The 16,723-nt window shown below is 34.4% G+C and overlaps 1 protein-coding gene across 1 annotated transcript; it reads left to right on the top strand.

Annotated features, from left to right (window-relative positions):
- Window positions 1-7,798: 7,798 nt before the first annotated feature.
- Window positions 7,799-14,218, top strand: LOC107507400 (small VCP interacting protein). The gene is made up of 4 exons (XM_016138496.2): window positions 7,799-7,932; window positions 9,926-9,976; window positions 10,491-10,604; window positions 13,823-14,218. Exons 1-4 carry the CDS (start codon window positions 7,879-7,881, stop codon window positions 13,835-13,837), a joined length of 234 nt encoding a protein of 77 aa, XP_015993982.1. The 5' UTR covers window positions 7,799-7,878; the 3' UTR covers window positions 13,838-14,218.
- Window positions 14,219-16,723: the final 2,505 nt, after the last annotated feature.

The following is a 16,723-nucleotide window of genomic DNA, read 5'->3' as shown; positions in this document are numbered from 1 at the left end:
TGATCGAAGACCAATTTTTTTTTTTTTTTTTTGCTGCTTTTGTTTGGTTTGGTTTAATTTCCAAACCACTGAGGACTGATTATTTTGTAACACAAAAGCAAAATGTCATAGCAATATCAAATTGTTATAAACAAACATAATTGTTTACATTTAATTTTCTGCTAATCTTGTTGCAAAGAATAAATATTAAGACTATAACCAAAACTACACAAAGTAACACTGCTTTAAACTGTACTAATTCTCACGTTTTCTTCTCATGTCTTTTGCAAATTGTTGTGTCGTATGCACCATCTCTACTAATACCCTCTTCTACCTTCTTGTTAAGTTGATCTTTGGCTTCAGGAAAAATAACAACAGCGTCTGTACAATTTAAATGGTTTGGGATGACCTCAGTCTATCCATATAAGTACCTTATTGACATATGGGTTGTGCCCAGTAGAGCAGAGGATGCAGGATGAGGCTAAAGCCATCAGTTGTTAAGTTTGAAAAGTATTTTTGTTTTGATTTTTGTCTATTTAAAAACTCTATAACAAAAGTTATTTTTTAATTATTTCATTAATTTTATATACTCGTGTATATTTAAATTATCCTGAAATGTTATTTTAAAGTAAATTCCTATCAATAATGAAACATATAATCTTACCATTTTCACTTATTTGTCCCTGTCGCTCCCTGTTATTTCAAGACTTATAACAGTCTCAACATTTGTTGCTTTGTTTTATATCAGACATATAAGTGAAATCACATGATTCTCAACTTAGTTTCTGACTTATTTTGCTTAGCATAACTGTCTCAAGATCCACCCATGTGGTTGCAAATGGCAGCATTTCATTTTTTCTTATGGCTGAGTAATATTCCATTTCCGTTATATATATGTACCACCTCTTCTTTATCTAATTGGGCACTTTGGTTGTTTCTATGTGTTGGCCACCAGGAATAATTTAGCCTGATTTCACTCATGTGGGATATAAAACTGAAAGTAATAGATATCGGGGTACATATATATCTTTACGGATAAAAGTTTTCAAATTTTTGGGTTAGATACCCAGAAGATAGATTGCTGGGTCATATGGTATTTCTATTATTAATTTTTTTGAGGAACCTTAATACTGTTTTCCATGGTAGCTACACCAATTTACATCTCCACCAGCAGTATACAAGGGTTCCTTTTCCCTCACAACCTCTCCAACACTTATTACGTGTCTTGTTGATGATAGCCATTCTAATACGTGTGAGGTGGTATCCTGTTGTGGTTTTGATTTGCATTTCCCTAATAGGTAGTAAAGTTGAGCATCTTTTCATATGTCTATTGGCTGTTTGTATCTCTTCTCGGGAAAAGTGTCTGTTCAGGTCCTCTGCCATTTTTTAATTGGATTGGTGGTGGTGGTGGTGGTGGTGGTTGCTGTTGTTGTTGTTGTTGTTGTTGTTGATGATGAGTTGTAGGAGCTCTTTATATATTTTTGATATTAGCCCTTTATCTGAGATGTTGTTTGCAAATATCTTCTCCCATTCAGTTGGTTGCCTGTTTTGTTGATGCTTCACTTTGCTGTGCAGAAGCTTTATTTGGTCTGATTTCACTCACGTGGGATATAAAACTGAAAGCAACAAATGAATAAGACAAACAAAAATTCAAAGACACAGACAATGATTTAGTGGTTACCAGAGGGAAAAGGGGGATGGAGGTAGATAAGGGTAAAGGAGGTCTAATATATGATGATAGAAGGAAATTTAACTTTGGGTGGTAAACACAATGCAATATACTTATGACATACTATTAAATTGCACATTTGAGACATTTTATTAACTAATGTCACCCTAATGAATTTATTTAAAAAACACTCTCAATAGATGTATATAATATGCCTTCTCAATCACAGATCATAAGACAGAAAAGAAAATCCTTATTTTAACATTTCTGTCACATCCATTACGTGTAGAAATGACTCTGATCCTTTCACCAAACTGTTTTTTTTCATTCTACAAATTCTTCCTGCTTGTAGTTTTTTGTTGCCTGACTCAGAAAAAAAATGTTTATATCACATTTTCTCCAGATATGATGTATTTGATATTAGTAATTTTTATATATGGATTCCATATGAATATGACCTTACTTTAATTGAGAATAGCATTTCTAGTTCTCTATACAATTCTTTTAGTGTAAGAAAGGCTTCTCCCTTTGATATATTTTCAAGATACTTTATAGTTTGCATAAACTTTTCCTTATATAAATTTTAATTGAATTTATTTTTATTTGTATATTTTAATCTCTTCTAGTGGACATAAAGCTGGAGTCTGTATGGAAGAAATCATGTGTCAGACCAAAATGTGCAGATTTATAACATCAAGTGGCATTCCCAGATTTGACTTCATTTGAAAAATAAAGGCAATACCTGCCATTTCAGCAAAATAAACACGATGCAACTATTTCACATCCAAGCCACGGGCTCAAGAATTTTATTAAATACTATATCGCACGACCACCTTCTTTTGTTTGGAAATTCGAGAAATGCTTGCTTTCAGCAAGTAATAATGAATTTGTATAGGCTTTTGAAAATAATATACTCATGTTTAAATTTTGCAGTTGGACTTATGACTCATATAGAAATTTAGAATTATGTTTTAATAATAGGGGAAAACAGACTTCCTCTACTGTATATTTATAATGATTTGTGTTTAAACTAAATATTAAAATACTTAAATAGTCCTAGGAGAAAGTTTTAACATAACTAAAACCTATGTTATATGTTAATATTGCAAATAAGCTGTAGTGCAATTAAAATTTGAATATTGAATTAAATTTTATTCTTATGTACAAAATGGATGATAATCCTAAATCTGTAAAATGCTTGCTTAATTACATATGTAATTCTTAACATGCAAATGGAATTACCAGGATTATTTTCTCAATTAAAGAATTTCTAACTATTAGATTAACATGAGCATTATATTCACTGATTTGCAGCATCCAAAATACCATTAAAAGTACAGAGGATTCTGCTTCTGGGCACGATGTAAGTACCAGAATTATGCTTCTATAGTAAATGACTAGAAAATAGGACAAAATATTAAAAACAATGGTTTTCATAAATTAGGGAAAAGTTTAAAAAGAGCTTTGTTCCCTAGAAGAGAAATAGGCAGACCCTATAACTACTTCATTTACTCTCTGGAGGAGCATTCCAGAGCTTGATGCAGGGAAGAGCACTATAAGCAGATCACAGTTGCTTTCTTCAGCTGAAGATGAGTTGAGAAACAGAGATAAGAATCCAGGAAGTCTGGGGTAGCTGAAAATTGTGGAGAAGAATTTCAGAGAGTAAGGAACTATTCAGTTCTTTGTAGCTCTGCATGTGGTTTGTATTGAGTCTTTGCTGAATGCTAAGTTACATGTGCACAGGGTGAAACTCAGCAAGGTCAAATCTGTTTCCTCTTTGTCCATTATCAATGTCCACTGTGTAGTATCCAGTCAAATTACTATGCATGTCAAGAAGCAGAAAACGTACCACATAAGAGGAAATCCCGTCAATAAAAAGAGATACAGAAATTAAAACAGATAATGTAATTAGAAGATTAATTTAAATATTATATGTTAACTATCCTCAGCAATTTAAAGGAAAACATGAACATGACTAAAAGAGGAATAAAAGATATTAAAAAGAACTAAATAGAAATTTTAGAACTGAAATATATCTAAAAGGTAAAAGTTTGCTGAGATTGACAGTATATTTGATGGAAAAAAGTTATGAAATTGAAGATACAGCAGATATAGCAATAGACATAACCCAATTTAGGTGACGAGAAAACAGCTGAAAAAAATGATTAGTACCTCGCTGACCTATGACACAATATCACATGGTCTAACATGAATAATTCAGAATGTCTGAATAGGGGAGGATGGGAATAAAAAAGAATTCCCAAAACTTTTCCAAATTTGATGAAAACTAATCCCATGGATCCAAAAAGCTTAATCAACACCAAACAATATAAAGACAAAAATTTATCAAATTGCCTCCTAAACTGCTGAAAAACACTGAAAAGAGAAAGGAAAACAGCAGTGGGTGGGGGACATTAAATACTGAGGAACAAGCATAAGAAAACCACGAACCTCATTAGAAACTATGTAGGACGAATCTTTAAAGAATTGATTTTAAAAAAACTTGTCAAAATTTTATATGGAACAAAAATGTCCTTCAAATCTGAAGACAAAATAAAGACTTTTTTCTCAGAAGTGCTAAAAAATACTTATCAATAGCAGACTTGCAGGGGAAAGTTTTCAGGTAGAAAAAAAAATTATATGAGATAGATCTACACAAAACAGAGAAAAGCTCTGGAAATGATACTCATACAAGTAAATATAAAATCATTTTAATTCTTGTTATTTCTTTAAAAATTGACTTTTTTACACAAAATTAATTATTGTGGTTTTAATAACATAGGGGTAAATGTATGACAACAATAACAGAGGTTGGAAGAGGGTTAATAGAGGTACAAGCATTGAAAGTTTCTTATATTTTATGGGAAGAGATATATTATTTGAAGGTAGACTTGCTTATGTTAAAGATATACTGTAAATTCTACAGAAAGCGCACACACACGTGCACACATGTGCACACACAAAGAGCCAATAGGGGAGACAAAATCCATCCAAAGATAGAAAAGAGGAACAAAAAATGGATTTGAAAATAAAACAAATGGCAAGATGTAGATTTAATCCCAAATTAATCGACAGCTATATTAAATCTAAATGGTCTAAATACTCCAATTAAAAGGCAGTATCAAGAGCTAAGAATGATTTGAGATTTTATTCTATTTACAAGAATACAAGTTAGATACAGTTTCATATGCTGGCAGAAGAGAGGGGGCTACTGGGTGAAGACAACTGTATTACTTCTGGCACAGCAGGCAGTATCAAGTGCATGCTTGCACTGGTTCCCCGTGACTCTCCAAGCCCCATAAGTGTGATGCAGAAGTGTGCCCGGGGATACTATGCACACTATGGGTTCCTGGTACAGCTTAGGAAGCCCCAATCTTACAGAAGGGGATGCTGAGCAAATCTGCTCAATTTTTACTCTGGAGGGTGGCGTTATTTCCACTATACTGGACAGTAAACAAATCTGCTCTTAAGGAGACTCTGTATCTTCCAAGTTTGCTTACTATACATCCTTGAAAAGACAGTCTAGAGAAAAATTAAAACCTTTGTTCAGAAAACATACAAAAACATGCAAAACCAATTAAAAATTTTCTCCAAACAGGCAAAGATTGTCAAAGTGGATTCTTTTTTTTAAAAAGCAAAACCAACTAAATACTGTCTACTAGAAACACACTTTGTATATAAAAATTGGTAAGTTTAAAAATAAAATGATGCAGCAATATCTACCACGAAAATACAAATCTTAAAGCTACAATGACTATTAACACAAATTGGTCTTCAGAGTAAGTCATATTATCAGTTATGTAGATGAATACTTTATATAAAGAATACTTTATAACAATAAAAACTTTAGTTCATCACAAAGACAATCATAAACACATGCATCCAGTAACAAAGCATCAAAAGACATTAAGCAAAACTGGAAGAATTCAAAGAATAGGCAAATCCACAATTATAACTCAGTTATAAATGTTCCTCTTGAAAACTGATGTAATGATTAGAAAATCGGTAAAGATAAAGGAGACAGCACTACCACCCAACAATTTTACTGATATTTACAAATACTCCACCCAACCTGAACAGAACACATATTCTTTCAAGTGCACACTGGAATGTGAAAATGGACCATCTCCTGGGCATAACATAAACCTCAGTAGATTCGTTGGATGAAAGTGGTACAGAATATGTCCTTTGACCACGAAATATTTAAAAAATTAGAACTAAAACAGAAAGTCATATTTTGGACAAAAGATCTGAACTGGCATTTCTAAACTTATACAAACCAGAGAGTACATGAAAAGACGGAAAATGCAAATTAATACCATTATACATCTATTCGAATGGGTAAAATTAAAGTGACAACATACCAACCATTGGATGGGATGAGAAAAAACTGATACTTTCTTACATCACTGACGTGAATGAAATGATATAAGCAATTTACCTTAAAAAAATTCTTAACAATTTCTCAGACATATGAAATATGACCTACTTATTCTACTCTTATATGTTCACTAAAGAGAAATAAACATGTTCACACAAAGGCTTGTACACAAATATTTATAGAGCTTTCTTTGTTCATAATAGCTTCAAAATGCAAACAGCCAAGATGTCCATGGATAGATAACTTCATTTTTAAAATAGAGTACCTCTATAAAAAATGGAATATTATTGAAGAAAAATATTAATGAATTTAAAAACTTTATGTTGAAGAAAAGCCAGACCAAACAAAGCATATACTTATTTGGAACTTTAGAAAATACAATCAATCTATAGGCACAATAGCAAATTAGTGCTTTCTTTGGGCAAAAATAAATGAAAACAGAAATCTTGTGTTCATGGATCAGAAGCATTAATATTGTTAAAATTTCCATCGTATCAAAAAAATTCGACAAAGTCAATGCAATTCCTATCAAAATTCCAATCGCATTTTTCACAGAAATAGAACAATACTAAAATTTGTATGAAACCACGAAAAACCTCAAATAGCCAAAGCAATCTTGAGAAAAAAGAATAAAGCTGGAGGCATCACACTTCCTGATCTTAACCTACACTACCAATTATAATCAAAAGGTATAGTACTGGAATAAAAATCGACACAGACCAATGGAACAGACTCAAGAGCTCAGAAATAAACCCTTGAATATATAGCCCACTGCTTTTTGATAAGGAAGCCAAGAATACTCAGTAGGGATAGGCTAGTCTTCTCAGTAAATGGTGTTGGGAAAAGTGGATGAAAACTTGCAGAAGAACATCATTAGACCCCAATCTCACACGGCTCACAAAATTAACTTAAAATGGATTAAAGATTTAAACATAAGTCCTGAAACCGTATAACAACGATTTCTGAGGAACTGTCACTTTACATCCTACCTTTCTGAGATGTTTGAAGATATTCTAACAAACAAGTAAAACTAATAAAATGCAAGAAAAAAAATCAAACAAAAGCCATCATGTGGAAAGATCAGTAACTTCAGCATTATCAGGGAGTTTACTAGAAATGAATCTCAGGTTTCACCCTAAACTTATTAAATCATAAACATTTTAACTAGATGCTCAGGTGAATTTTTATGCCTATTAAAATTTGAGAAGCATTCAATTAAAGTATTTCTGAATAAATCAATCTCTATTATTACCCTTAAAAGGATAAGTGAATCCAAAACACCATAAACCAATTGGCATCCCAACTAATGCCACATTTATGAGGCTGGCTTCTTTAAAACATAGCGATGGACTTCATACTCTACTCTCTGAAATAACACGAGTCACCAGAAGGCAGAAAATAGTGCTGATGTCAATTTGCCGTTTTGGAAAGTTTAATTCAACTGAATTTTAATTTCTTGGAGGTTACAAGTCCCATCTCACAGCAGAAGTAAAATAAACTATCCAGAGCCCTGTCACCCGTTTGTCAATGGCCAGGCACGGGGTGAGCCACGAATCAAGTTTTTCCATCTCACCGCTGCGTGCTGCCCACAGCAGGCGTTCCCTGGCACCGAGGCCTCGTCCCAAGGCCGCCTGGCACTCGCCGGGCGGGGCCCACGAAGGTGGGGGTGGGGAGCTGCGTCGGGCGGGCGGAGGCGGCTGCACGGGTGGGGCGGGGCCGCGAGGAGAAGGGAGCGTTGCAGCAGGGGGCGGAGCCGAGCCGCGGGGCGGCCCGCCCGGCTGGGGACCCGGCGAGCGCGGCCACTGGGGACGCGGGGCCGATCGCGCAGTTGGCACTCACCGGCCTCCCGATGGGGATGTGTTTCCCCTGTCCCGGGGAGTCCGCGCCTCCCTCGCCGGACGTGGTGAGTACGGCCGCGCTCCCGCGTCTCCGCGTCCGGCAGCCCGCGCCGCGCGCACCTGTTCCCGGGAGAGGCTGCGGGAGGCCCCGAGCTGCGGACACCTGGGCGGGCGGTTGGGCGCGGCGGCGCGGGCCCCAGAGCCCGCCGGGGGCGACCGTGGTGGCGGAGACGTGTGGTCGCGCTCCAGGGGACGTTGAGGTGCCGCCAGCCGGACCTGGGTCGCCGCCTCCGTGTCTGTCTCCTCGCTTGGGTTACCCAGAATTGTCCAAAGGCGGCTCGGGGGGGGGGGGGGGGTCTCCGTCCTTTTCGCAGACTTTGGCAAAATTGGAAGTTCGTAGGACGCAGGCGTACGCAGACGGTGCGGTGTAGGGGCCATTCTTGGCGATGCGGTAGATGGAGTTAGGGTGCGAAAAGAAATTCCTCTTTCTGCGTGCACTGAAGTGTTGATGTTCTAGGAGATGTGTATTTTCCTGTGTCTGTACCAGCTGTTCAAAGAAGGTGCTCAATAAAGTCCCTTATGTTCCTGAGTTTTATTGGATATTGTATCCCTTTAGTATTTATCTTTTTTAAGTTCTTCCTTTTCTTTAAAAAGAATATTCTCTGTAGTCCAGAGAGTACAATTGGTGAGCTGCCATATTTAGCAAATAAAAATACAGGACTAGTTAAATTTGAATATTCAGATAAACAAGGCATACTTTTTTAAAAAAGTAGACTTGTCCCATGCAGCATTGGGACATACACTAAAAATTATTCATTGTTTAACTGAAATTCAAATTTAACTATTATAGTACATTTATGATTTTTGTAGTTTTCAGTTTTTAACAGTCTCTTTACATTAATAGTCCTTACAGGGAGTTGATAACAGAAAACCTAAATTCCTCTTTTCTATCTAGCTAAAAATTCGCTGAAAGAAATGAATTGTTTAGGGGAAGTACATTAACTCTTCGGCCATGTGGTTATAGGTACTAAAAATGACCTGGAAATTAGTACCAGAAAGTTCACCTGTCTTTTCCGCTACTGTTGCTTTTAAATGTTAATTTTGTTTTTCCGGCCCTTGACGAAACCCCAATCACTCAGCATTTGTTAGGCCCCTAACCCCACAGATAACCACATGGCTCACTACTTGAATGTTATACTTTGTCTTTGAGGTTTTTCTTCACCACCCTAAGTAAAATAGATCCCCCACTATACCACCCACCTGACAGACACGTATTTACTTGATTGCATTTGACCATGTGCCCTCATTAGAATTTAAGTTACATTTGGGCGAAAACATTTATCTATTTTTTCACTGTTGTATCCTCAACAGCAAAAAAGTTCCTCAGGCATGGTATATGCTCTGTACATACTGTATTTTGTGCAAGAATAAATTAATGAATTATGGTATGGAAAACAAGGGAATTATTAACAGCTCTCATGAGAATGCTACTTACTGTCCTACATATTTAAAATTTTTTATAATATATAATGTAGAAAAATAATATTCACTGTATCCCAACACGGAACAGCACCTCTCCTAACTTTTTTACAGTCCTTCCTCTCTTGCCCACTTCATTTATGAACCTCTCCTGAAAACACCAGCCTACTTCAAACTCCTTTATAACTGGCAGTACCAAACCATGTTTTTTCCTCCTTGTAGTATTACATGTCGTTTGTTTTATTATCTCCCTTTTTGCTTGTAAGCCCCCCTTTTTTAAAAAAAACAATAGATTATTTTATAGGTCAACTTGTGTATGTATAATATACGACATAGATCTATATAATTATCAGCAGGTATTTATTTGAAAGTATATTGTTTGAGGAAATGAAATTCAGAAAGTTGATTATTTTATAAATGTTGTTAATACTGGCAGTCTTTGTGGGACTTATTGGGCCAGTACTAAATATTTTTGTAAACTGTTTTATTACCTGTAAGATAGAAGTGTGTAAGTTTTCCATGATAATGTGTGGTTTTATTTTAAAACATTTTTAAAACATTTTAACATATTTTCTTCAGGAAGAGAAAAGAAGAAAGCTTGCAGAGGCTGCAGAGAGAAGACAGAAGGAGGTGAGAGTAAAAGTAAAATAGTGCTTGCTTAGATAATTAAGTTTGTACTTTATTCTTGATATCTATAACTAGTAGTATTCTCTAACAAAAATGATACCTGGTTATCCTGTAAATTTATATTTAAGGATAGTTTTTTTTTTCAAAATGACCTCCATGTTTTTATAAATTATATTAGTGCATTTATATCATTTAATGTATGAAAATAACTATGCAGATGTCTTCTATAATGTGAGATGCCTGTTGAATAACATTATTCCTAGGGATAAAATGACCATACCTTATAAAACAGGAAGTAAGTTTAGGAGAAAATTTGTACAGTTACAAAATACCCAATGAGAAAATGATACTGTTTCATATAAAGCTGTTGTAGAAGTAGTCTAATTCTTTGTTATCAAAAGTAGACCAGTCCTCACCCTCAAAGAAAAACCTGAAAACCGAAAACAAAAAAACACACCCCAGTTTTTATGTACTGATTTTATTGTTTTTTTAATATCCGTAATCACATTTCTTAAAGGCTGCATCTCGGGGCATTTTGAATGTTCAGTCTGTGGAAGAAAAGAGAAAGAAAAAGGAAAAAATAGAAAAACAAATTGCTACATCTGGGCCCCCACCAGAAGGTGGACTTAGAGTAAGTATTAAAATTTATGTAAGATTTAAATTTACCTGGAATTTTTAAAAACTTAAGTAGCAGTCCATTCACTAATTTTATCTCGAAATGGATTATCAGAAAACTTTGAAGTAATTTTAAAGCATGAAAAATATCAATTGAAAGAAGTACCAACTCCTTTGGACATTTTCTAACATTTATTGGAATAGGTTTACTTTCTTTTTCCCAAAATGAAAATAGATTTTTTTTCTGATTATATTAATCCTGTATCTTAATACTTTATATAATTAATACTAAACTATGTAGAAAACTCAATATGGAAGAATATAACGAAAGGAAAAATCACCCAAATTCAGTGTCATTTTGACAGATATTTCTCATCTCCATTTATACATCAATCTTATTAAATTGGATTACACTATAAATTTGTTTTTATAATCCATTTTTTTTTTTTTTTACTCAGTGATTTGATATACTGGAGCTTTCATTGTCACTCATTATCATAGTTAAGCAAAAGTTAACTTGGGTGTACAGGAGTGAGTGTGACACATGTACATTCCAGTGCAGCAGTTGCAGCCCTTGACACTGGAAATACAGTGGTGGACAAGTTAAACAAGATCCTTGAACTTGGGGATCTTTATAGTCTAGCAGGACTATAAAGGTTTTATTTTATGGTAAAACTCAGGTAAATAATGGTTCAGATATTAAGATTGTTGGTCCATGTTTTAAAGTAATTACATTTCTCAAGTAAGTATATTTGTGAAAAGGATAGTGTCCTGAATTTTAGTCAATTGTATTCAACTTGTCAATGATTTATGAGCACTTGTTGAGCCAGTTCACTGTCTTCTTAGTTCAGTTTTCTGCTCTCAAAACTATACATCATTATATATATATATGTATATTTATAATTTGTGGGTCAGACAATTTAGGAGCATCCTGAGCAGAGGTGATTCTGGCTCAAGAATATCACGTAGAGATAAGATTAGCTTTATCTAATTTCATTTAATAAATGAAATTAAAACACTTATTGTTAACTTTTAATATATAAAATAATTCATTTCAATGTTAAGGTAAATAAATAGCTATGACCATTGTGCTTATTTTTTTTTTTCATATACCCCCAACAATTGAATAAATTTAGTGTAAATAAAAATTAGGAGATACAAAGTAAAATATTTGTCAAAAGTATAGATGTTTACTTTCAATATTCTGTTGAGATAAAGATATGTGTCACAGGGTTTAATTCATAGAGGTTTTTCAAAAACAAGCAAATAATTTGCAAAAATTAAATTGTAAGACTGGTTATAATGCTGAGATCCACTGTTTCATAGTAGAAGAAATGGAGGTACTGACTTAAAGTCATAATATTTTAAGAAAAGGATACTTTAAATGTAACCAGAATTAAGAGCACTTATTTTACAACTTCTAACATAACAAATTTAATGTCAACTTTTAAGCTCTAAGAAAGAAATGGGCTTTCTTAATTAAACCTAAAGCTTCCCTGCCCCAAAGCCTACAGATTAAAAATAAATTAGGCCTTATACTGTGCCTGGTTCCCTCAGAAGTGTTCAAAATAAAAATATCTCCGTGTTAAATTTAGTACCTTTGTTTCTTTGTATTTTATTCCGGTAGGAAATTTCTCTGGCTTCTTTAATAAAAATGGTCCTCAAGGCCATTAAACTGGACAGTGGTTGGAGAATTTTCCCAGTAAGAGTAACTCATTCTTGTAAACCACTGCTTTTGCCACTGTGTCATTTGCCCTTGGAATATCCCCAGTCACTTCTACTACCAACACATTCACTGGCTTTAAGGGACATTCCCCTTGACCACCTGCAGAGCTCATCAAGAGTGTATAATTAAGTTCAAAATAAAATGTTGGGGGCTCAGGGATAACGGAAGAGTAAAAGGCAAAGGATAACTTTAATTCTCAACCCCCTGGGCCTAGCTAGGGTTCCTTAATGGTTGCTATCAGGCCCATCCTACAGGCTGGCCCGGCATGTCCTTTAGTGTAGCCGCATTCTTCCTGATCTGACCAGACTCCACAGTATGAGGGAAATGCCCTTGCCCTGTCTTCATGCCTTCTACACGTCGCCAGACTAGCTCTGCCTCTTCCTAGGATGGTTGACATTAGTATTGCTACTCATTGTCTTCTGGAAAGGCAGCCTTACCTTAAGAAGTCAAGGGGATGATGGCATTGGGATACAAACTAGCATCAGTACAGGATCAACCAGTACAGGAGTGACAGCAGACCTCTAGTGCAGGGCTCTGAGCCCTGGCTGCACATTAGTCACATGAGGAGCTTTCAGAAAAGGCTAAACCTTGGTCCACAGCTCATACAATCAGAATCTCTGAGAGTGGGACATAGCCATCAGTACTTTTTAAAGCTCCCCAGAGTAATCTAATGTCAAACCAGACTGAGGATCACTACTCTAGTATTTTTAACACTAGTTCTAAGAGATAGATTGTGGAAAGTGGAGTACCATTGTAAAAAAATAATGTTTTAAGATCTTGAATACTATATTATATACTATATCCCTTTCTTGGAGATTCAAGTCTCTAAGAAGTCCTACAATAAAGAAAAGCAAGTTTACTTGAATTAAACCTTGTTTTTAAAATGTATTTACAGATTTTATATATATATGAAATCACCAATATACAACAGATTATATATATATCACCAAATGATATTTCTTGAATGTACTTGGAAAACACTACTTAATAGACTGAAAATACTCCTGGTCCTATCCCAATGGCTCTTTCAAAACTTCTTATTGCAGGTTTAATAGATTTGATTAAACAGAACAACAAATAGAATAGTTTTTCATCTCAAGCAATGAAAAGACTACCAAACCATTATTTAATGATTTCTACCATTTCTTGGCTTCCTACCTCAACAAGAATTCTTTTATTTTCATTTTGTAGTTTCATCATTGTTTTCATGTGGTGGTGGTTTGTTTTGTTTTCCATTAGTGCTTATTGGATATTTGGGATTTAGCTACCCTTAACCTGGCTTGATATACATATATGTATATATTTTTACTTCTTTGTGTTTTTAAACCATCATATATCTTATTTCAGACTTTTGACTGTAGTGTAAAATTTTACTAATCACTGCTATTCACAAAAATCAGGGTTTTTTTGCATATCTCATATTCCTGTCTTTACCTGTGTGTTCACTTGGAATATTGTTACATAACCTAAATAAAATTTACTTTTCTCTGTATATTTTTATTTTTTAGTGGACAGTTTCATAAGGGATACTATGAGTGAGAGTCTACTGCCAACAACTAATATCTGCAATCAAGTGGACATCTTCAATTTAATTACTTCTCTTTGAATAAATGAAGATTCAGACTTTGTAATTTTAGTGCCATAAATGCAGTGCTTTGTCAGTATTGAAATATTGGAAATGGTTTTGATTTTCAGACTAAAAAAATGGCCAGATAGTTCATTAAATACTTATTTTCCTACATTTGTTCTTCTGCAGGTAGTGGATAATTTGCCATTTTTAGTAGTTAAAACATGGACCTAAATAGTGAGTGTATGTACATAACATGTAAAGAGTCTACATACATCTCAAATATTAAAATTTGCAATATCGTTTTCCCTCCTTCATAAAATGATCTAGCTGTTTATCATTGTGCTGCTTAGCCTTTTATCTCCTTTTATTTCATTATATATGAAGACTTTTGCTTTAACTTGGGGACTTAGTGCCTTTAAACTGATTATCAGGGAAAATCTTGAAAAATCATTTGAAGGGCTTATATGAAGGAACGCTGTAAATTTTTGTAACTTACCAAGTAATGTTTGTAGAAAATATTGAATTTCTCCTAATTTATTTTCTATTTATGTAGCTTATAAACTTAACATACTGTGTTTTACATTACAATAATTTTTTTTTTCCTTGCTGAATTTAAAATTATATATTAGTGGTACCAAGAGAGGGCAGTGATGTACTATTAGACAGTATCAGATTCAGCTCTATGAAGATCTTTGTAGTAATTGAATGAGTTAGACTAAGACTTTGGATGAGTTATACTGAGTGGTAATATATTTGTCCAAATTTATAGATGTTTTTATTCTTTTGTATTTATTAAAAAATAGTCATAAAATTTATACAGATGTGAAATTGGCAAGGCAAGTATGAATGTATGAAAGAAACATGCAGGTACTGTATTTAAAAAGCACTACTCTAAACATAAAACTATTAGGCAATTCTATATGATGCATAGTCATAAACTTTGTAGATTTTTATTAGTAACATGAGTTTTACAGCATTTTGTTTCTTGAATTTTTCTTTTTAATATATAATAAGCCAAGGTAGAATATTTGCTATATTTTTAAATTAGCTATTATGTTTGCAAACTCGTGGATGGCAAGGCTACGATCTGAGCCCTAAATTAGAATTTGTAGATACTAAGTTCCAGTAGGGACTAAATTAAATACCCAGCTCATTTGATTGACAGAAAGGAAACTGAGCCACTATCTTACTCATCCTTCCCACAAGACTTGTGTATATTGTAGTATATATGTTAATTTTAAAGAGTTTGAACTATGGTATAGATTGACTTCTCATTGGAAAAATTACCTTTCCTGTTATGGCATGAAATCGTCTATAATTTCCATGCAAGGCATATAGTTAAACTCAATTTTTTTCATCTCTTATAGCAGCGGTCCCCAACCTTTTTGGCACAGACACAGGTACTCCTATGAGAATCGAATGCCTGATGCTCTGAGGTGGAGCTGAGACGGTGTTGCTAGCATTGGGGAGCAGCTGCAAATACAAATGAGGCTTCACTCCCTTGCCTGCCTCTCACCTCTTGCTGTGCTCCCCAGTTCCTAACAGGCCGTGGTCTGGTACTAGTCCATGGCGCGGGGGCTAGGGACCACTGCCTTAGAGGATTAGTGATATTTTTGTTCATAAAGGATAGTAAAATTATTGAATTACATTTTAGAAATGAAATTTTGACTTTCTGAACATAATTTTTCCAAGGCAGAAAGGAAAAAGGATTGTTAATAGCTAAATGGATATGGAACCAAACATGTCCTTCCCTGCACAAATCTTTCCTTCTGTTTTAATACAGAAAGAACAGTTTTATCTGTACTACACCTTAAAGAATTACAGCTTGGGTTAGTGTAAACAAAAGGTTTACATCTAGGGGGTAATGCCCTATTTCTAATAGTTTATATCCAAATACTATTCTTATTAATTGCTGAACTATGAAAGATATGCTGGCATATGCTTTCTGGGAACACTGGGATGTGCTGTTCCAGCCAGCCATGGGTGTGATCAGCTTTTCCCCAAACTACAAGAGTTGCATGTGCTAAGGGGTGATACTCAAATGTTAGGAATAATGTTAGGAAGGGGAAGGGAAAAGGAGAATAGAAGCCTGATAAGAAGCCAGTAAATAACTGCTAATAAAAGTTCTACACATGCATACAGATACATCCAGACATCTCATAAATGAATCAGTTCTTGATGAAAACCTTAACTTAGAGCCAATTTGCCATAATTCATAATTTAAGTAGGACAACAATGCTTATGTCACCCAAACATCCCAAGTTACTAAAATATAAATGAAACAGTAAAATATATATGTAACTCATGGTAAGGTATAAAATGCTTAAGTCATCACTTTTTAATTCTAATCTATTAATGTGACAGGTGACAAAAATTAGATTTTACACAACCACTGTTGACATACTGCATGTTTTTTTAAGCACCTATATGTGATACTGTTGTTCCACTAATTGTGTTTGGAACGTAATTAATAGTTTTCCCACATATGGTTTTGTTATAAATTCTGTATTGCCTTATAGGGGTATAAATATACAATTTTTTTATATAAAAATTGGCTTTGGATGTCTCTGTTTAACAAAGTTTTATCTAAACTACATCTCAAGTACTTAGAACTTGGGTTAGTGGTTAGTGGTTAGTGATGCTTTCATCTCTGGGATTAATGAAAACACAGCTAAAGGCTATTTGGTGTGTTCATACAATCTCTGAATTTATAGATAGGCATGTTTCTTTTTCAATTCTATAAAGGAGAAATAGTGTTATTAGTTTCCTGTTTTCTTAGAGAAAAAATACTATATAAAGGTTCTACCTATCATCTTGGTACCCTCAGAATTTACACAAA

This window comes from Rousettus aegyptiacus, unplaced genomic scaffold (assembly GCF_014176215.1).
Source record: "Rousettus aegyptiacus isolate mRouAeg1 unplaced genomic scaffold, mRouAeg1.p scaffold_m13_p_5, whole genome shotgun sequence".
Taxonomy (NCBI): domain Eukaryota; kingdom Metazoa; phylum Chordata; class Mammalia; order Chiroptera; family Pteropodidae; genus Rousettus; species Rousettus aegyptiacus.
This window is presented reverse-complemented; position numbering and strand designations above follow the sequence as displayed.

Excerpts from the sequence above, each read along its gene's own strand:
- LOC107507400 (XM_016138496.2), top strand. The coding sequence starts at position 7,879 with ATGGGGATGTGTTTCCCCTGTCCCGGGGAGTCCGCGCCTCCCTCGCCG. Across the intron at positions 7,933-9,925 it reads CGCCTCCCTCGCCGGACGTG|GAAGAGAAAAGAAGAAAGCT; the intron begins GTGAGTACGGCC and ends TATTTTCTTCAG. Across the intron at positions 9,977-10,490 it reads CAGAGAGAAGACAGAAGGAG|GCTGCATCTCGGGGCATTTT; the intron begins GTGAGAGTAAAA and ends CATTTCTTAAAG.